The following is a 23082-nucleotide window of genomic DNA, read 5'->3' as shown; positions in this document are numbered from 1 at the left end:
TCCAGGTTGCATACTATTACGAGAAATTCTAACTGTTTCGACTAGAATAAAATGGAACGGAACGGAATTCATAACATTGATTTCAACTACACTCAAGTTTACTTCAAATTAACTTATTCAAAGTAATAAACCTGTTCAAGTACGATTGAAATGATAGTCAAGTAATAATACCATTTTTTTTATGGTGCTCCATGTCTTTAGTTGGAACCAACCTCCTAATAGTTTTACCTAAAAAAACAAAAAAAACACCCTCGTGGAATGGTTTGATTGTCCCTAACTGATTGTAAATTTAACTGATTTTAAGTAGCTTCGCACCTCGACCGCTGACACCGCCCAACTGTCGCTTTTACCATTTCTCCCCCCCCCCCCCCCCCCCCACACACACACTCTAACCATTCTCCATCATCATTCATTCCTACTTCGTGCACTCCACTTTCCCAAATTATATAACCCAAAACTTTTCAAATTCCGCACTTTCCAGTCTCTTTTTCTCAACCCCAAAAGAAAAAAGAAGGAAAAAAAAATGTCCCAACTCGCAGAGACTTACGCGTGTGTTCCCACGACGGAGCGCGGCCGAGGAATTCTAATCTCCGGCAACCCCAAATCCAATACCATTACATACACCAATGGCAGATCCGTAATTATGATCAACCTCGACAACCCACTCGACGTGTCGGTCTACGCCGAGCACGCTTACCCTGCCACCGTGGCACGGTACTCTCCCAACGGCGAGTGGATCGCCTCTGCTGACGTGTCCGGCACAGTCCGGATCTGGGGGACCCGAAACGAGTTCGTTTTGAAGAAAGAGTTCAAAGTCCTTTCGGGTCGGATCGACGATCTTCAATGGTCACCCGATGGGATGAGAATCGTGGCTTGCGGCGATGGCAAGGGCAAGTCCTTAGTTCGCGCTTTCATGTAAGGCTCTGTTTGGCCAAAGAAAAAAAAATCGTTTTTTTTTTTTTTTTAATAATTAAAATGAAAATACGACGTCGTTTGTGGTTGTTTAGGTGGGATTCAGGGACGAATGTTGGGGAGTTTGATGGGCATTCAAGAAGAGTGTTAAGCTGTGCGTTTAAGCCGACCAGGCCGTTTCGGATCGTCACGTGTGGAGAGGATTTCCTCGTTAATTTCTACGAAGGACCGCCTTTCAAATTCAAGCTATCTCACAGGTTGGCTCTTCCTTATTTTCTGCTATTATTTTCACGTGTATTTAATGTTTCTTCTTCTTAGTGGTTAAAAAGAAACCTTTAAAAAAAAAAAAAATTTAATCAGGTTAAAAAGAAACTTGTGTTGTACTACTACTATATTTGCCTTGTGAGTTGTTACGAATGTTGCCAAAATTGTTGCATTGGATATTCTAAAAATGGAGGGATAGAAATCATAGAATATATGTTTAGGTATAGCAACATATGCATTCAATGGCTGAGATTGAGATTGAGATTGAAAGTTGAAAGAAAACAACTTTAAATCTCAATCATTTAATAAAAAATATTTAAAAAAAAGAAGTAAAAAAGTTAAAAGTTAAGTGGTAAAATATTTTTTGTGAGAGGGAAAAGGGTGACTTGCATCCATTGCAATACCTACCCCAGTAGCGAAGCCAGGAATGTAGTTTAGGGGGGCAAGATTAAAAGATAAGATTGAAAGTAAAAAACTAATCTAAAAAAAAATTAAACATGAATATTTAAAGTACGCAATATATCTGTGAATATTTAAACGTGACTTAATGACTTGAATGCTTTTAAAAACTTAGCTTGAATGCTTTTAAAAATGCAACAGAAACTCTAATAGCTTGTTTGGATGGAGGGGGAGTATAGGGAAGTAAAGTAAAGAGAGGGAGAGTAAGTTAAATTACCTTATTTGGATTTTTTTAAGAGGGTGAGAGATTTAGAAGGGTTCTAATTACTTTTAACCCTTCATTTTTAATTCTCCAAAATTGGAAAGATTTTGAGGAAGAGTAGAACTTAGAAGTACTGAGCCAAATGAATTATCAAATTTACCCTTATTATATTAACAAAATAACGAACTATAAAAAGTTAATTATCCCCTCTTACTTAATTTTAAAAGAATACTTTTTTTTTTTTTTTAAGGGGAGGCGTGCTTTATACAGTATTATATAAATATATATATATATATATATATTTTGACAGAGTTCTATTAGTATTAAGCTGCCGTGATTCCTATTCTGTATAGGCATATAGCATTAGCAGTATTTTTTTTTTTTTTTTAATCATTACTAGGTGGGATCAATAGTTTTATATTAAAGTTACAGTAATTTTAGAGTTATTGTTGAGCTCTGAACCATGTAGCTAGCTGTAGGTTGTTCCTAATAAATAGAAAATTTTTTTTTGTCTTTTATGTAAGGGGGGCAAATAACACATTTCAGTTCAATGCATTATTATTATCATCGCATATCAGTAAAAAAAATTGAAAGTTCAGGGGGGGCACCTGCCCTCTCTCGCCCCCCCTTCCCTCCGCCCCTGACCTACCCCATCCTAATCAGTTTTTTTGGACAAGATTCAAGGCAAAGCTTCCACCCAGTTAGACATGGAAAAACAGTCCATTCGGGTCGGGTTTGGGTCGGGTCAATCGGGTTGCTGGTCAAACAGGTTGCGGATTAAAACGGGTTCGGGTCAATCGAGTGGTGGGTCCCGTATTTTTCACATGTTTTTATTTTTATTTTTTATTTATTTATAAAGAAAACTTGTATTTGTCATTTGGAAAGTCATGTAACAAATTATCTGATGTAAAATGCATTATTTTGAAACTTATATCAAGAATGAATTCAGTTAAACTTATTAATATTTATTCAATAATTTTAAAATTATACAAATCCCAACATTGCTAACTAAAACAAAATAACACAAAGATAAGTAAAATAAATACACAAGTTTTGTTTCTACATAATATCAACTTCTCAAGATATAAAACAAAATTACAAATGATTTATTGGATAACTCATTTTATAAAGAATAAAAATACATAAGAAATTTACAATCTTGAAAATTAATTTTATAATCTATTATCAATTGTGATTGACACTCTATTTCAATTTAAAAATATACATTAAAGTTTGATTGTTTACTTATTTATACATGACCTATTTTATAAATATTATATCATTATTAAGCAACACACACTTTAGGAAATATCATAATATATTTTGAAAAACCATTTATTTTGGACATAAATTATTAAAAAATAGGTCTAAGCATTCATAATTTATGCTAACTAGATGATATCTCGCGCGATGCGCGGATTACTTTATAATTTCATTTAAAATCATTTTTATATATATTAAGACATACATATAATACTTTTCTTTGTTGTATAATAATATTTATGTTTGCCCACAAAATTGTTGAATACTTTGAAACTTGATTTTCTTAATTCGTATTTTATTTTTTAAAAACTGTATAACACTATAACACTATAACAGATTATAATATTTATGTTAAAAATATATTTTATTTTTTAAACTAATTAAATGATTTTGAAATCTTTAGATACGAATTTAAAGCATAAAATAAGATTTTATCAAAATTTAATTGTCTTTATTGGAATTCAATATGGCTCATACTACACAAAATAGTAGTAAAAAACCTACAAATTATGAATTCTAACACAGAATTTAAAAAGAAAAAAAAAGCTAACTTCATAAATAATCAATTAGAATTTTTTTTTTCCCCTAAAACAAAATACATTTATGACTTTTCCAAACCAAAATCTCAAACATCCAAAGACTCAAAGCAAATCACAACCTTTACAAAATCCACAATGTCCGACTATAACATCAAAACCGTAAGCTTCCGTCACTAAATAAAAACTCAAGCCCCTTTCCTTGGTCAAAGCCTACTCATACGGGTTAGGATCAAATAGTACTGCAATGTTGGAGTTATATAGATGTCGTTGAAAGTTTGAAGGTAAATGGTATCGTTTTTTGTCTTAGTGTATTTGAGATGGGATGGCATAAAGCCAAGGGCTGTGGGCATGTGTATATAAAGGAGTAGAAGTTAAAAGGGTGAATGGAAATGCAAAAAGTTTTTTGTGTGTGAGAAAGAGGAAGTCTTGAAACAACCAAATGAAACAAATAGTAGTCTTAAAACATTGAATAAAAAATGTAATAAAAATTAGTCTTGAAACATTGAACCAAAAGAAATAAAGAGCCCTTATTTTTATATTTATTCTTATCTCTGATTTGGCTTAAAAGTATTTCAATTTTTTCATATAGCATAACCACATGCTCTCTCGCCTGACGTCTCTGCTTATATATATATATATATATATATTTGATACTTTGGTTTCACTATTTTCACACTTATGAATGTTTCTCACATATGTCTACAATTTTAAATCTATGTTTTTGACTCTATTGTAACCAGATTATCTTGACATGTACTTTGTTATTTAATATCTAAAAATCTTTACTCATTATAGAATGCTCAACTATTCATCTTTCAATTCATTTGCATGCAGTTATGTAAATGTCTCAATTGTTTCCTTAAAACTCACAACAAACAATTAAATCAATAATGTCTTTATTTTATTTTACCAAAAAAAAGTTTTAAAAAATGGTTCGGGTCACAGGTCGGGTCGCGGGTCAACCCGTTTTTGCTTCGGGTCAAAAAATCAGGTTCGGGTCAAGTTAGAAAAATTCTGACCCATTTTGCCATGTCTACATTCAATGCATTAGACGGGGGACACTATGTCATCACATGTTAGCATTGTGTCATGTCTAGTGATGTACTAGAGGATTGGACATAAGTCACATCCCAAAATCCAAATTACACCTTTTAAGTTTGGGTGAATTGTTATTTTCATCCTTAATCTTTAATTTTTGTCATTTCAGTCCCTAAACTAATCTTTTAACATTTCTGTCAAATTGGTCATTCCACCTGCCCATTGTCGTTAAGCCTAGCAAAATGATGTCATCACATATGTGAATAGTGTCAGTTTTATACCAATTTGACACCAATGTTAAAGTTTTGAGGACTAAAATGACAAAAAATAAACTCTAGGGATGAAATTGACAATTCACCAAAACTTAAAGGGTGTAATTTAGAATCTAGCCTTTTTTTTTTTTTTTTAAATATTTTTTTCTTTTTCCAAACCCTTTGATTTGTAAATATGTGTTAAGAGACGTTGAAAAAAAACACATGCATGTTTGAATTTACACTGAAAAAGCCTTTGGTTTGTTGATTTGCAGGGATCATTCAAATTTTGTTAATTGTGTAAGATTTTCTCCAGATGGCAGTAAGTTCATCAGTGTAAGCTCTGATAAGAAAGGTTTAATATATGATGCAAAAACTGCAGAGAAGATGGGAGAGCTATCCTCTGAAGATGGCCACAAGGGCAGCATTTATGCTGTTAGTTGGAGTCCTGATGGCAAACAGGTTAGCGTTGCCTTTCAATTTCTGGCCTTTTTTAAAAACTACTTCTAGTTGATTTTATTTAAATTACACAAAATTTGACAGAAAGTGGATCTATTTGATCGAAAATCATTAACAGATATCAATTGTTTCTTGAACATGAAAAATGAGGTTGCAAGAAAAACATCAAATTTTAGTTTGAAAGGACTTTATTTATTTCTGAAATTAAGCAAGTATGAATTGAGTCAGAATGCAGCTGTAACTGATCCCCATGATAAAAGAATTAGAATATATATATATATATATATATCTATCTGAAGTTGAGTTTTGTCTAGGATTTCATCTGGGAAATTTTCTGCAAATTGGATAACTCGATCAATAGGGTTGATCAATCCTTGACTGATGTATCCTAAAAATCTGACTTTTGTTTGGAATATTTGGACTCGGGGCGCAGAAACAACTAAACCATTAATTTTGATGATTACAAGGAATGTGTTTAAATGTTCAATGTTCTTCTATTGATTTAGAGTAGATGAGGACATCGTCTATATAGAAAATTGACCAATATATATATTGGAATAAAAGAAATCAGTAAAAATGTTCCTCAATGGTCATAAATATTATTCAGTTATTTTTCTGACTTTTTCTTCAAGTAATTCTATAAACTGTAGATTTACCTCAGTCAAGGTGCCAGTTGTCACATATCCATACTGGTGGAAAATTCAACTCTCTAAAATTTGAAAATCACGTTAAGAATATTGTAGGAACTTTTCTTTCTTAATTCTTTTTGAAAAGATGGCTTGAATAAACCTATGAAAATGCCTGCATGCATAAATGTAAATGCTTTATATTCTTACTTCATGCTATGCATCTTTGTTTAAGTTCAACTTTAAACTACTTAAAAGCATATAGTGTGATATGATGCACTGAAATTTGCTTTTAAATTTTCTTTTAGGTGCTGACTGCGTCTGCTGACAAGTCGGCAAAGGTATGGGAGATATCTGAGGATGGTAATGGGAAGGTGAAGAAAACTTTGGCTAGTCCTGGTTCTGGTGGAGTGGATGACATGCTAGTTGGTTGTCTCTGGCAGAATGATCATCTTGTGACAGTATCTCTTGGTGGTACAATTAGCTTATTCTCAGCAACTGATCTTGATAAAGCCCCACTACTATTGTCTGGACACATGAAAAATGTTACATCATTAGCTGTTCTCAAAAGTGACCCGAAAATGATATGGTCGACTAGCTATGATGGTTTAATAATAAAATGGATTCAAGGTATTGGATATAGTGGCAGACTACAGAGGAAAGAGAATTCTCAAATAAAATGTTTTGCAGCTGTTGAAGAAGAGATTGTAACATCTGGATTTGACAATAAGGTAAGAAACATGCTTACATCTTTTTAATTTTGTAAATAGAGGTTCCCTGTATTCTTATATTCTATGCATACTCTAATAGTAGTGAACTTATATCTACTAGTTTGCTATAGTTTACTTGCAATTCCTGATATGGAAACAAAAATAATTGATGGTTGATTATTAAATAAACAAATGAACCTGCTTTCTCTTACTCCATTTACTTAATATTAAACATGGATTGCAATATGCTAATAAATACTACATTCATGATGCAAATGAGCTTTAGCATTAATGCCACCTCCTCCTCCCTTGTTAGTTCAAAACTCACTTGGTGCCTGTTTAAATTACCAATAAGAAATAGTATTGAATTTGTTGCTTCTCTCTCTCTCTCTCTCTCTCTCTATGGATAATTCATAACAAAGTTTTGTGGGAAGTATTGAAATTTATCTTCGAAATATCTGGTTAAAAACCTTACACAATGATATTTGTTTTGGTTAAACCTGATTGTAACCTCTTAGATTAAAATCGTATTCCTTGTCTCCTAAATCTGATTATGCTAGCAAGGTCATTTTGTTCAATAGGCACAGAATTTTGGTGGTGGATGATGAAGGTTAACTTTATATTTCCTTAGTTTGTTATTGTGATCGGTATTTTATCTTCTAAGTTAACTCAATTTTTTTTTTTTTTGGGTGTGTTTAATTTCAATTTTATATAACTCTTAGGGAGTTATTCTTTTAATACTATTGATTAGGAAATGAACTTTAGTATGACATTATCAGCACCATGATGTACTACTAATTTCAGCTGTGGCATTCAATGGGAAATGTAGGTTGCAAATTTAATGTGTTTTCTACTAATCTATTTATGAATTTCAATCCTGGCAATGCGTAGATAGGCCTGAATATACTTTTATAGTATTATTTCATCTTTCTCTCATTCTCCTACCATATTCTGCTTCATTTGTATTAATTTTGTATAATTTATTCAGAATTGATCTATATATCCAGAAAAAATTTATGGTGTTTTCCTACATAATGCTTCTATTTTTTCTCATTTGTTCTCTCGATTTCCTAGATATGGAGAATTTCAGTGCATGGGGACCAATGTGGAGATGCAGACTCAGTTGATATTGGCAGTCAACCAAAAGACTTGAACCTTGCCCTCCTCTCTCCTGATCTTGCTTTGGTTTCAACTGATTCTGGAGTTGTCCTGCTCCGTGGTGCAAAGATTGTGTCCACTATTAACCTTGGGTTTACTGTGACAGCATCTGCAATTTCACCTGATGGAACTGAAGCAATTGTCGGTGGGCAGGATGGTAAATTGCACATATATTCTGTCACAGGTGATACACTTAATGAAGAAGCAGTCCTTGAGAAACATCGGGGTGCCATTAGTGTCATATGTTACTCTCCAGATGTTTCCATGTTTGCATCAGGGGATGTCAATCGAGAGGCTGTTGTTTGGGATCGTGACTCCCGAGAGGTAGTTTGATCACCTTTCTAAAATTTTACATATGACTTTGCCCTTGTACATGAAAAGCATATATCTGACATTTATACTATTTGAAAAAGTTGTTTTCTTTCTCCAGCTCTGTGTGTTTGCCAATGTGCTTTAGCTCAAATAGCATTTCCTCCCCTTATAAGAACAAGGTGGAGGGTGATGTCATAGGTTCAAGACACACAGAGAGAGTGTATATAACTTACCAATAAAAAATAAAGGGTAATTACAATTTTCCCCCTTGTGGTTTGACCTTGTAACAATTTAGTCCACAAACTTTCAATTGCTTCATTTTACTGCCTTAAGTTTGGATTAAATTGAAACTGTTAGGATTCCATCACATTCTTTTTAGTAAGGAAAGCATATGGAAGCAAGGAATCAATTATAATTTTCTGGGAGAAATTAAACTTTACCCCCCTAAACTTTACCCCCTTTTACATTTACCCCCTAAATTATGAGAATGCACATTTACTGATCTAAACTATTATTTGTGTAACACTTGCCCCCCTAAACTATGAGTGTACACTTACCCCCCTTAAACTATTATTCTTGTAACACTTGACACCCCATCCCATGGGTAATAATAGTTTAGGGGGATAAGTGTGCATTCTCATAGTTTAGGGGGGTAAAGTGTAATTTTTCCCGATTTTCTGTTTGACCAAATTATATGCGATGCATGTTTTGTTGAAAAGTTAGTTTTAATGGAGGTTTTGCAAAGGAATGCAATCGTGCTATGACAGAATCTTGGAGAGGTTCATTTCTTCATCTAATATTTATGAACACTGCACTATGACAACTAATGCTTTTATGGTTATTTTTCTTACCATAAGAAACTATTTCTTGCTGCAAATACATGGAAATGGTAAGACTTAATAGTTAAAGCTTACAACTTGGGTTTCTTATGAAATTAAAGCTGTATATAGGAGCCATTTTACAAATGGGCTCACATTTATATTACATGTTGCTATTACTTCTGGCATGGGCTCAAGCTAGTTTTTATTTTTCGTTTTGTGGCAGTTAGACCTAACTATGTGTCATCCTAGAAATTGAATTTACTTTGTTAAGGAATCTGCACTTAAAATTGGATATGATAGTATTTCCAGATATCATAAAGTTTTCCAGGCTGTAAAGCATAATTTAGGAAGGCACATTCGCGTGGTTCTGACTTGATGTTTTGTTTCATAGCATATGGGGCTTGATCAAACTGGCTGTTGTGTTTGCATCAGCTAGGTGAACTTTTGAAGTTGCCACTACACTCTAATTAACTGATAACTTTTCCAGTAGGCGACTATTTGTTAGCCTTTTTTTTTCTTTTATTTATTTATTTTTTAATTATAACTTTTAACGTGGCACTTCCCCTGTGCGCCCCCCCTCTCTCTCCTCTTCTGTTTCCTATACTATTCTTTTAGTATTTAAAGATTCAAGGGCAATACACGTGACTTACAAAACAACTAGCATTTGGTTTAAACAAGCAAAGTCTGACTGCTATTGCAACGCGGAATTAGACCTTGGTCCTTGATATAGGGTACATTTTTACATGATTTATCCCATCACCTTTCTTGCAAAGGAGCTTTGGTATTTGTGGGGGATGAAATTTGGGGACTAGACAGAACCACAACAAGGACTTCTAATCCAACTGGACTGTGATGACCCTCCTAACCAACCAGGGTCACCTGCTAAAAAAAACCCTCAGACCAACCAAGACCACCCAAAGGGGGATGGCCAATGAGGCTCCAATGGTTAAGTTACAATGCATAAGGCTTGCTAGGCATACCTTGTTTTGTTGAGTGGGGTATTTATAGACCATGAGGATAGGATTTTGGCAGGAAATGGACCTAAGCCCTAGCATTAGACCTGCTATCTGGTCGTCCTGTCAGGGTGTATCAGGGCAGCAGCCCCAACCATCCTTAAACTAGGCAGAAGGCTTGCTCGCTAGTTGTCCCCTTAGTTCAGCTGAAGGGATTTGTGTAAAGGTAGCAGTCCCAAGATGCAGACAGATGGAACAAGTCTACGACCATTGGAAAGTTGAATATACTTTGCCTGTAAGACCAACCCCCCACCAACACCCCCCCCCCCCCCCCGCGGTATTTTTCTTGATAATTTTGAATCTCATATTTCCTTCATATTGGATGACAGGAAAGAGGAGGGGGGTTGGGGGGGAGAATAACAACAAAGTATAATTGATGTTTAATGTGGTTTGTTTGGAAGGAACGTAATACACACATCTTTGGGGGTTTTACGAATTGTATTTCCATTTCTGAATTCATACACAATAAGGTTTTTGAACTTGTTGTATCTTTTCTTGATCAGAATGTTCACATTGTGAACATGATGTTCAGCTTTTTTGAATAAAAGTTCTATTACCTATAGAAAAAAAGATGCGTAGGGTTTGCAACTGGTATCACTTTCATAATGTGTGCATGTTATGTAAATCTTTACTTGGTTTCAGAATCTCAATAATTTTGTCAGCATTGGGCCCTGTGAACTTTATTTATATAATTTGATATATTATTCAAAGTGGTATCAGTATTTTATGTAAATACAATTAACAACGTTATCTTGGATTTCTTGACCTTTTGACATATGATCTCTTTTCAGGTGAAGCTTAAGAACATGTTGTACCACACTGCTCGCATAAACTGCCTTGCTTGGTCTCCTGATAGCAGCATGATTGCTACTGGATCACTCGACACGTGTGTAATCATATATGAAGTTGACAAGCCAGCATCTAGCCGTTTAACAATAAAGGGTGCTCACCTGGGTGGGGTCTATGGATTAGCTTTCACTGATCAGTACAGTGTTGTGAGCTCTGGTGAGGATGCTTGTGTTCGTGTTTGGAAGTTAACCCCACAATCATAAAGATATATGGAGGCTATCAAGGTCAAAAACATGAATTTTTCTATGAATTGGGTTTTGTTTGTTATGGGTTTGGCTTGCAATGAGGGAGAACAGAATAATCCTCTCTTGACTAGGAATTTGGGAGCATCAATAGGGCTTAGTGGGCCTTTTGATTTTCTGATTTGTCACGATTGGTCAAGGGCAATGACCTAGCTACTTGGAGTTCTTAGTGTTTTTGTCGCTAGTGATGAAAATTAGGTGATTCTGTATAGTGCATTTTGAACATAAATCATCAGTCTAAAGGTCTCAACCAATTGTTTAGTCATTGACCTACAATGTCTCAATATTGAAGGCGATCCCATCTTGATAATGGGAATTAATTTGTTGGATGTTCTGGAGACCAAACTGAATTTCAGCATATCTTTTCCCATCTGCTTGGGGTTTCTTGTAAGACATTTTTGTGCCTGTTTCTTTTGCATGGTGTGATTTTTATTTATTTTTGGTGGTAATGGTACCAAGGGGGAAAGTTGGATTTGAATTAGTGTTCTCTTTTTTCTTTTTTTGTGGACCTCTGAAAGTGATAGAAAGGCCACTGGTGTAATGTAATGTTGTGTAGTTTTTCAATCTTATATTATTGCTTATTTTTCTTTTAGAATTATTTGCGAAACCTGATTTGCTTGACTCAGCTGTCTGTCAAACTTCTTGTATTCTTGTTTTAATTTTCAGGTTTGAGTGCAAGGAAAATGTTGCACTTGATAAACTTAAGCGTTCTAGGATTTTGGTGGGTGTATAGTGGAACTGGATTTAATGTACCATAGAAAGCGAATTAATCAAGAAAATCATGATAAATTATAGTAATTAAATTTGGGTCAGGAATTTCTTATGCGTTGAAGCACCATGGCATAGAAAGTGAACGAAGTTACATGGCATCCAAGCATAACCTACAGGTTGGTTTTTTATTTATTTATTTATTTATTATTATTAAATTATAGCTATAATAGGTAAGGGAGGAAGGATTCAAACTTTGGTTCTCCTAATGAAAGAGAACAGTGTTGGGAAGATAAATACCTTAGAAAGCTTCCTCAAGTAATTAATATAACATATAAAGACACTTGAATCCAAAAGGCTTAAGTTTAATAGGTATGTACTCAATTATGTTATATTAATCACTTGTTCTTCTCATCATTATTCAATGTGAGATTTTACTCACATGTGTATACCCAATAATCTCCCTTTTATGTGTGAGTCTTCGCCGCTCTATGAGTTTCAAAACCTCTCTGTGGACCATGAACAAGTCTTACTCACTCTCCCTTGCCTTATTGACTGTTTTTATTCTTCATCAACACGTCATCCATAGGTCTCTCATATGTTATCCATGGAAACCATGTGTCAACCCCACACACACATCCATGGAAACCCTGCACGTCCATGTCCATAGAAACCTCGCACCACACTATTATTTAGCACCATCAGCAACATTCCTTTATTGGGTTTTTTCTCTAGGATCTTTGTGTGTGGGTCATTTAGGCTTACTCTATTCCCGTTGGGGAGATAAACACCTTGAGATATTTCCTTGAGTAATTAATATAATATATTGAGATGCATTTTAACCCAAAAGACCTAAGTCCAATGGGTATGTGTGGGTGCAAGGGAAATAATTTGAGCATCATTGGGGAATGGAGGCCCAAGTCTTAAGGGGTACAAAATGCGATGTCTACAATATGTACTCAATTATGTTATATTAACTACTCGTTTTTCTTATCATTATTTAATGTGGAACTTCACTCATACAGTCATACGTCTATACTCAAAAAATAAATTGTCATTGGATTACAATACTCTTGCTATAGAATAGCCCAACGTTTTGTGCTTCCACCAAGTTCCAATTGTTCAGACACAATAATGGGTTCTCTGAGAATGATTTAAATTTTTTCTGTAGCTACTTCAAGGGTTGGCAGAATGGCAGTAGAATTTAATATGCAATTTGATTTGCAGAGTAGGATTAAACATCTATCATCGATGATACTGCGTTGAATGGATGGGGGTTGGGCCTTGGGCTTGGGAGCCAACTGGACAGGAGCCAATCCAATAAGATTGCGTGAAGTGCAGGGGCAATTTTCCTCTCTGTATCAATTGAAATGATATGACCAAAAATTTTCTTTCTAATATATATTAATGATACAATTTCATGGATACCTATATATATATATATATATATATATAGATTTCATACTAACAGTTGCCAGCAACTTCCTCTATTAGTTTTTAGGCTAAAATACAAACTACACTCCTCAAGTTTGGGGTTTTTAATTTTAGAATTTGAATTTTACTCCTTAAAACACGTATTTAGTTTATCCAATAAAATAATGTTATGGCATAATGAAAATGGTGCGGCATCATTTTATTTATTGTACTCCCAAAAATATTATAACTTAGGAAGAGGGCTTACATGCGGCGAAGACAACTTCAATTGTGCCACTCATCAGGCTGCCAACAAACATATCTAGAAACCCCTTAATCCCAACTAATTAAAACTGTCTGTTCCATTTAGCTCTCTTTACAACCATGGATATTCTTACCGGTACAAGGAGCTCCTAGTATGACATGCCAGTCAGTCATATAGAGCTCTCGTTTTCTAAGGGTGTGACTATGACTTCTAGTCCACCTTCCAGTCTATGGCAATTTTCCTCCTACCAAATACACACCCTGGGTAGATGACTAAATATATATATAGTTCTACCTGTCAGCCATAGCTATATAGAGCATAAACAAATATATATATATATATATCTATATATATATATATTTATTATCGAGAGACTGGCTAGGATTGTCGGCACTACATTTCAAGAAACAGTCTATTCTAGTTAGTAAAGGTAGCTTTTAGTTACCACTTTTTTCTTTTTTAAGTGGTATCCTAGCCTTTTATTTCACCACTTGTCCATAAAACATTCAAAATCTCATAGACTTTTAGTGTGATGAATGGAACTTGAGAATCTTATATCGTGCTTATGCGATTCTTTGCACTTAATTATGAGACTACAAATGCGATAATAAAAGTCTAATTGGGGTAATTAATAAATGAAACTCAGTATTGATGGCAATGCATGTGGTGCTGCCGCTTGCTTTACGTAACACCAACGTCATTGTGATATTGCAGGCATCCCAGGCACGCTTTAGGGCTTACTCAAGCCCCATAACATACTGGCCCAATCCATCCATCTCAAGCTATATGTAGCTTTCTCTGCGATAAGATTTAAGTAAATTTTTTATGCGAAGTATGTTAGGTTCTCTTGCTTAGAGAAGCAGATCAAATACAGAGTTTAGTTTACAATCTCATGATGCTCTTTTAATAGATCTTTCTATAAAAACATTAATGTACATAATTTTCCTTCAAAATTTTTTTTTTTTTAATTTAAATTCTTCAAATTATGACGTGACTGACTTAACAAGCATCCATATATACTTTAATTGTTAGTGTGTGTTCGAAACACTTGATCTTTTGCTGTAAGTCACACATTCTTTAGGAGCATGCTCTTATATGTGTTTATAAACTATTTTTGACTTCTATTGATATCTTTTGATATGGGGCTTAGCTAAGTTGGACATAGACCTTATCTAAATCACACACATCCGTCCCATTTTATCTTGTATGTATGAATTTGGATCTGTTTTACTTTTATCCTTTTTTTTCTTCTTTTTTTCAGGACTCTTTTAGGCTTTTGTAGCTATTTGTGACCATTGGATTCTGACCTACTGTGCTTAGCTTCTTCTGTAAGCTAATCTACTATTATATGATCAAGTTAGAGACTTACTTATCATACTATCAAAGTATTTTCACATCATTTTTACTACTTTTTTTTTTGGTGGGGGGTGGGGTGGGGGTGGTGAACCACTTGTGAACAGCTTTCTTTTCCTTCCACGTTTGTTTTTGCAATCTCCCACAAATCTCTCTTGCTCTCAAAATATTCTTCTTCATCGATCAATTAAAAGGAAAGACTTTAAAAGAAGACTATTATTCAACTTTTGTGTGTGAAAATGCGTCCAAAATAGAGGTCGATGCTATAATTTGATTTTCAGGGTTGTTAGTCTTGAGAACCATTTTGCACCGAGTTTTACATTAGGTGTCACTAGTCAACCTTTAAAAACAACACATTCATATGATTCCATTGCTCTACGAGAGTGTTCATAAACTTATTCTTAGTTTATGTTCTTGTTATTGATTATTCGGATAAACTTGTTTTCTAATAAAAGCGTTCCTACATTCACTAAAATATTTCCACAATTAATCACATGACCTATTTAATAGTCGTGTAACTTGTTTAATTGATGTAATGAGTCATGTAATTAATATACACATAGACTATCTTACAAATCGCCATATAATAGATTAGAGGAAATTTCTCAAACCTAATTTGGAGGACAACTTTTTCCAATACTAATTTATTATATCAAAATTTCTTTAGACTTCGTTAGATTTAATCGTTGATCCTAATTTGATTCGAACATTATGAAAAAATTACTAATTTTGGTCAAACATCAAAACTTATAAGAGATTAAGTTTCATAAGATTCATATATCTAATTAGACCTACAGATGGTTGGCCTTGAGAAAGTATTCGTGTGAGAAGTAATTTTCATGATTGCAAGAATTCGAGTGTCTAAAGGAAGTCATTTTCATGATAGCAAGACTCCAAATTCCCAAGAGATGTCATTTATAAGTGCTCTCCCACCCCCCCCCCCCCCCCACACACACACAAAACAATCACTCCAAGAGTCCAAGTATTCTACAAAGTTCAAAGTCTAAGGGTCCGTTTGGTTACAGCTGAAAACTAAAAACTGAAAAACACTATAGCAAAATAATTTTTAAATGTGTGAATAGTACCGTGGAACCCATTTTTAATGAAAAAGTTGCTGAAAAGTGAAATTTGTAAGTCCGTGAACAGTGCACAGTGTGCACTGATTGGTTGAAAATTATTTGACAAGTCAAACTTTGCGGCTACTGTTCATGAACAGTAGCCGTAATAGTAAAATTTGTCCCAAAACGCGTGAAAAAAAAAAGAAAAAAAAAAAGGCAAACGCGTCAGCCGGACCCAAACGCACACTAAGTTTCCAAGTTAGGGTAGGGCCAGCTCAAGGTATTGTAAAGCCTAAGGTGGCTACTTTAAGTGGAGTCTATTCTTATATTTTAAACATTAGTAAAATATTTGTTTAACTTTTGGTATTTCTATTCATTTAAAATCTAATTTTTTAGATGCAAAATTACAAATTAAAACAAATCCATTGTATTACTCAATGATTATACAACTTAAATAAACACTATCCATTGAGTGAAGTAACCAAAATTTTGATTGAAAGTTTTAATATTATTTGAAAGGAAGCATAGGTATAGTGGTAGAGGCAGGAAATTTTTCTTGGGGGGGGGGGGGGGGGGGAAGCTAAATATATCAAAACTCTTTAAGTTCAAAAAAAAAGTCATTGACTCAAAGAAGCTATGTTTATCTGTTTAATTTCAAATCTTTAAACCTTTCTAGGAGGTTCAACATCTAAAATATTAAGTTAATAACTCAAAAATAACACCATCATTTCCCAATCTAAACACATAACACTATTATATCTCATATATTTTAAGTAACATACAATCAACAAAACTGTTATTAGTTGTTATAATATATTATTTATTATTAAACACATAGCTTGACTATTGTGGTACATCCAAACTGGCACATAGAGAGTCCGTCAAAGTTGAAAGTTACAGGCTTACAGCTGTAAACTAGTAACAACAAACATATCTCCAAGGATAAATTACAATTTACCCACCTATGGTTTGGCTGAAATTTAAATTGCTTACTTATGGTTTAAAATTTGACACTTTACCCACTTGAGGTTTGACCGAAATTTAAGTTGTCTACATGCATGTGGTTTGAAATCTCATGATGCAAGTATTCCACTGGATTCTTTTTGATCTTATTTGATCTTGCATTTTTATGTTTTTTGTGTTTTTGGAGGAGAGAGACATAAAAATAGAGAAAAATTACATATTTAGCCCTATTTTTACAAAGTTGAGTTAAGGAAATCTAACTGAGCTAATCTCAAGTGAGTAAAGTGTCAAATTTCAAATCACAGGTAGGCAACTTAAATTTTAGCCAAACCATAGTTGGGTAGGTTGTAAGTTTCCCTATATTCCAAAGTAAAGAAGAGCAATGAAAATATTAAAAAAAAAAAAAAAAAACCTAGAGCAGTTAACGCAACACACCCAAAGAGAAATAGAAAGTGAACACACACATGGAGAGAGAGATACCAGTGGCTACCTGACTAGAATGAGAGTCGAGCGAACGATGAGATGAAAACATGGCAAGGTGATTGGCGGCGTGGTGGCATGAGGATACAATCAATATGGAAGGTGTTCACACAGTAACCATAGATATGTTTTATTAATTTTGTCCTTTTGTTTTAATTTTTTGGGCGATTTGAAATTTATTAAAGGAAAATTTTAGGGTTTTGTTAGCATTGAAAGAGGCCACGGGCTAAGGAATGGGCTTGAATATCGGTAATTCTTTTTTGGGTTTTTTTATACAAATTAATTTTTTGGGGTTTTTTTGAACCAAATTAATTTTTTTGAGGTTATTCTTTACAACTTCACAAATTTGAGGGCCGAATTAATTTTTAAGTTCTAAATTCTAGATTTTGAGATTTCAGAGTCTTAAATTCAAGGGAGGGGGGGGGGGGGGGGAAGGGGGCAAGTAAGGAAATTGTTATAGTCATCTCAATTGGATAAAATTTTAGGGTCATTTTTCATTGGAAGGCCTTAGGCAGTTGCCTAATTGCCTCATATCTTCAGTCGGTCTGAGTTAGGGATAGCCATGGGTCAATTTTGGGTTTGGTTGCTCCAAACCCGACCTGACATTGATCCCCTAAATTTCACCCCGCCCCATTTAAGCCCTTCAAAGACCCATATCCAAAAAAGATTTGCAAATTCATATATAAGCATATTAAGCAAGAGAGGCAAGTGATTTTCCAGTTTTTACAAAGTTTCTTGGCAACCAAACAATGCCAAATCAATAGAGAGAGAGAGAGAGAGAGAGAGAGAGTGAGAGAGAGAGAGAGTTTTATGATCTTTGGAAATTGAAGACTATGCTATAGGGGTACTCAATGTCAGCATTGTAAACTTTGATGGCCGACTATGGCATATGGAGCTGAGAGAAACAAAGAACTATGGCTATGGCAATTTGACAGTAAGGTTGAGAATGAGAGATGATGGCTATGGCAATGGACGATGAGAGCTTCAGGATCATGGAAAAAATAACTCAACTTTTCGATTAGGTTATGAGCTTAAGAGATGTAAAATGAATTGGCTATGGCACTGTGAGAGAGAGAAAAAAAGAAATTTTAGAGTTTGGGTTTTTTTTTACTATATGGATCAGGTTTGGGTAAGACTTGTTTTCAACTTGCCAAAATGGGTTATGGGAAAAAGCCTGCTCTGCTCCCCTATTTCCCCAACAAGGCAAGTAAAACCCATACCATTCAAGGCAAGGTGGGTAGCCACTTTATAAACTGGTTTTGTCATCCTTGAGGAATTTTTAAAGTGTCTACATGTTTCATCTTCAGGCTTCGTCCCATGGAGTGGGGGATTCTTTTCAGGGTAGGGCTAATCCTCCTTTACCCAGCAATGTTGATGGTCTTCATGCTTCCTTTGCGGAGACATATCCCACTTTTCCAGCATGGCAATATGAGATAATGAATCCTAATGGGTCTTACAGCTTTGTGAACTTAGGCCGGGCTGAATATACTCCAAATGTTTCTTGAAACGGCCCGGTATATTTTCAAACCCTTTTGATCTTTCATCTCATGCTCTTTGTCCTCTTGACTGTTTCTGAATTTAGGTCTTGTGTTCTAGATTGGTGTCGACCTTGTGGAGAAGAGTATGAGGATGATTGGAAGCTTGTAGCGGGTTTACATGCACCCAATCTTCCCAATATGTGCTCAATGAAGTGAACTAGGTAAGAGATGGTCCTCCCTTACGAACTTTTTCTTGAAATTCATAGCGTTGGACTTGACACTTGTCTTTAATGATTTTTCAGAATAATTGGATGGCAAATGCCAATGCCAACGCACGAGCTTTGGATGAAAGGATCAAAAACCTAAAATTTAGTACAGGCAACTAGAGCCTTAACTTCATACTGACCAAGAGTAGCAAAGGGATGTAGATGGCGATTCTTCTAGAGGAGGGCCTAGAAGATCTTCCCGTCGGTGAACTCGAAGTCCAAATGATGCTTGACTGTATTTTTTATTTTCTTGCAAAAATAAAAAAAATACCTTAGTCAAATAACTTGTATTAACTCTCAACATTAGCTCCTTGATCTTTGATGACTTTGGTCTTGTATGGATCTAATTCAGACAAGTTTAGAATTTACCTGATAAAATCTTGGTTGTACAAAGATTTGAATTTACCTGACAAGTCTTGACATGGGTGATCTTACCTGAATGAGGCATAGTCGAATGCCCCTAGTTTAGAAATTTATGCATGATGATTTTTTTTTTAATTGATTTTGAGAGAAAAAAAAATTTCTTTTAGAAAAAGAGATGTTTGATTTTTTTAGAAAATGGATGGAGCATGGCCAAATGCCCCTAGTTTGGAAGTGGATGCATGATTTTGAAAATCTTGATTTGATTTTTTTTTTTTTAAATAATGATGATGATCTCTTTTTTTGAAAAATGAATGAGGCATGATTGAATACCCCTAGTTTGACAATCAATGTGAATTTTGAAAAATTTTATTGTACAAAAGCCTTTATTGGAGCCAAATTGGAGCAAAATCTGACCAAAAACACACCAAAAGTGCAGAATTGATCAAAATTGAAGGTAATAGAATAGTGTGCCAATTGGCACTTCTCAAGTGCCGATTGGTACACCCAATTTTGGGTTCAGATTTCGCGCTTTTGATGTGTTTTCAGGCCTTTTCAAAAAGTCTTTTCATTTGTTTTTCACTGTGCAACCTTTTCCTAGTTGACTTCAAACTCTTGGCAACTTAAAACCTTATTTAAACATGATTAGAGATCCAAAGCCCTCTCCTAGAATCAAATGGAGAATTCTGAAAGTAAATTCTGCATCAAGAAAAAAAAACTAAGGAAGAGATATCACACACAAAAATCATCCATGGCAAACAATCAAAATCTTTTTAATTCAATTGTATCAATAGATGGGTTCATAGTTTTGATTTTGCTACCAAGAGCAATCTTTCTGCCTTCAAGTTAGAAGGAATCAAATCTTTGAGGAATATCAAGATCAACTAGGAGTTTCTTCACGCTGCAATAAAGTTCTAGGATACTGAATATCATGTTTTCCGGTTCAGCACTGCCAAACTTTGTCCTACCATTGAATAATTTTCTGCCATCTTGGGTTATAAGTTTAACAAAAAATCTATGGCAATTTCTAGTGATCCCAAGCACAAAGAAATTTTATCTTATACACTAGGTCTTTTAGTTTCAATTACCAGTAGCATGATTGAGGGTCACATGGTGAATCTCCATGTAGTTGCTACAAGGTTTACTCATCGACGTGCTCATGGTATATTCGACAACATGTAGAAGAACTTTGCTTTGGCTTTTTGTTTCATGGGAGAATTTTTGCTTTGCTCTGGAAGACTCGGTTTTGTGGATGCTCGAGCGATAGGAATCGTAGATCAAATTAGAGATGGAGATAATCCTACTTCTCTAATCTTAGTAGAGACACTTTTAGGATTGGACTCTGTATTCCTTGGCGGAGATTCACAGCAATTTCTTGGGTGTCCCCTGACTTTGTAAATATGGTTGATGGAGAGAATGGACATGATAGTCATTCCTATTGTTCTAATTATGGTCCTAGTAACTTCCTCAGCAAGACTATTATCAAGACCAAGTGTCAAACTGAAAAAGATTGGGTCAAATTTTTAGAGAAGAAATCTAGCCTTTTATTTCATTAGGACTGTTATTGGTGGAAGTTCCCACCCCCTCTGTTACGATTTCCTAGATCATATCATATCTTTTTAGTTAGCTTAAGGAGGGCTACTTTCTACAAGGCTGACAAGCTCTTAAGACAATTCCTATATGAGCAAGGAATGCTTGGTGGTAGAGGGAAAAAACCTTTTGTCCTTATAGACACAACTCCTACTCTGTAAGGAATATGCTGCTAGGTTTGGACATGGCTGACTGAGTGGATCAAACCTTTGTTAAGGTTCACTTTCACAAGATGAAAGTAGAATACTCCAATTGGCTAGTGGATTGAGTTGTGGATAGAGAAACTAACATGGTTTTGATGAGAGAGATTTTTTGGGGATGTCAAGGACAAGCAAGAGGATAGCAACAATAAATCCAAGAGAAGTTAGAGATAACGGTGTGATTGATATTGATGGAACAAGTGACCAGTCAAAGAATAGGAAACTCAAGAAGATCTGATTCTTTTATTTTGGCTTTGAACATGTTTATTTAGGCAGTTTGTTTGAAACCTTTTAGTTTTGGATTTGTTTGAAACCTTTTAGTTTTGGAAATTATTTAGGACTTCTAATTTCATTGTCTTGTTTAGGGGTTTATGTCTTGTTTAAGGTTTGTGTTTGTGTTGATGGAATGAAATGGTTTGATTCTACAATTTCTTTTTTTATTTTCTCAAATACTTGATGGATGAATGATGGGTTTGGGTAAGTTGTGACCAAACCAATATACGGTTGCCTACATACCTCATTGGTAGAAGGATCAGGTCATCACATAGTTCATTTTATTTGCCTGAATTTTTTCCTAGGTCACCTTTTCAGGTTTTCAACCTAGCAGGCTCTCTCACTCCTTTTGCGTAGACCACCCTTTTAGGTTTTCAATCTACCTTTTTTATTTTTTATTTTTTTCTTTTGCAAACCTAAAAAAATAAAAATAACTTACAACCACCTCAAATGTGGTATTTCTTCAATTGGTCCATATTGGTTGGCTCTATAAAAGGGCTTCCATCTAGGTCCATTAACCTTACTGCTCCTCCAAAATATATCTGCTTGATGATGTATGGACCTGCCCAATTCCGCTTAAACTTTCCATTCGTCTCTTGGACTAGGGCTCGAATCTCCTTTAACACCAAAACTCTTGTCTTCAAACCTCTAGCTCTTACGTTCTTGTCAAAAGATTTTTTGAGTCTCTTTTGGTAACTTTGGATGTGATACAAGGCTTTAAGCCTTTTCTCATCCATCATGCACAACTGATCATATCAACTTTGTAGCTAGTCAACTTCTAGGATATCACTCTCCAGCACTATCCTTAGTGAACGAATACCCATTTCAATGGGAAGAATTGCCTCCATTCCATACACCAACGAATAAGTGGTGGCTCATGTGGATGATCGAATTGATGTCCTATACCCCTAGAGTGCATATGGCAACCTTGTAATTTTTTGTGCTCTTCTTCAAAATCCACCCTATATTCTTATTTGCAGCTTCAACCGCTCTATTTGTTTGGGGGAGATATGGTGATGATCTGTGATGCTGAATATTGAACTCTTGAATCCGTCTCTCCTTTGAAATGCAGCCCATTATCTAAAATTATTTCATGTGTTACCCCATATCGACAAATGATATTAGTCTGAATGAACTGGGCAACTTTCTTTGAGTTCAACACCATGTATGAGGCAGCTTCAACCCATTTAGTAAAGTAATCAATGCCCACTAGTATGAATTCATGACCGTTTGATGTAGTTGGGTGGATCTTTACAATAATATCTATTCCTCATGGAGAGAATGGTCACAGTGAAGTCATTGTATGTAATGGCATTGGCGGCATGTGCTTCAAATCTCTGTGAACCTGACACTGATGACATTTTCAAACATGAGCTCCGCTATCTGCTCCCATAGTAGTCTAATAAGAACCCTGTCTCATTATCTTTTGGGACAACATATGTGCATTCATATATGGCCCATAACTCGACTCATGGACCTCTTCAATAATCTATTGTGCTTCCTTAGTATTCACAAAAAGAAGATGAATTTCGTCGTATGAACTTCTATACAACCTCT

The 23082-nt window shown here is 34.8% G+C and overlaps 1 protein-coding gene across 1 annotated transcript; it reads left to right on the top strand.

Moving 5' to 3' along the window:
• Nucleotides 1-353: 353 nt before the first annotated feature.
• Nucleotides 354-11705, top strand: LOC115963928 (actin-interacting protein 1-2). The gene is made up of 6 exons (XM_031083172.1): nt 354-915; nt 1008-1169; nt 5204-5390; nt 6322-6744; nt 7798-8205; nt 10819-11705. The coding sequence occupies exons 1-6, from the start codon at nt 524-526 to the stop codon at nt 11077-11079; spliced, it is 1833 nt and encodes a 610-aa protein (XP_030939032.1). The 5' UTR covers nt 354-523; the 3' UTR covers nt 11080-11705.
• The last annotated feature ends 11377 nt before the right edge of the window (nt 11706-23082 follow it).

The sequence above is a fragment of the Quercus lobata genome, chromosome 10, assembly GCF_001633185.2.
Source record: "Quercus lobata isolate SW786 chromosome 10, ValleyOak3.0 Primary Assembly, whole genome shotgun sequence".
Lineage (NCBI taxonomy): Eukaryota > Viridiplantae > Streptophyta > Magnoliopsida > Fagales > Fagaceae > Quercus > Quercus lobata.
The sequence above is the reverse complement of the archived record's forward strand: the minus strand, read 5'-3'. Positions and strand labels throughout refer to the sequence as shown.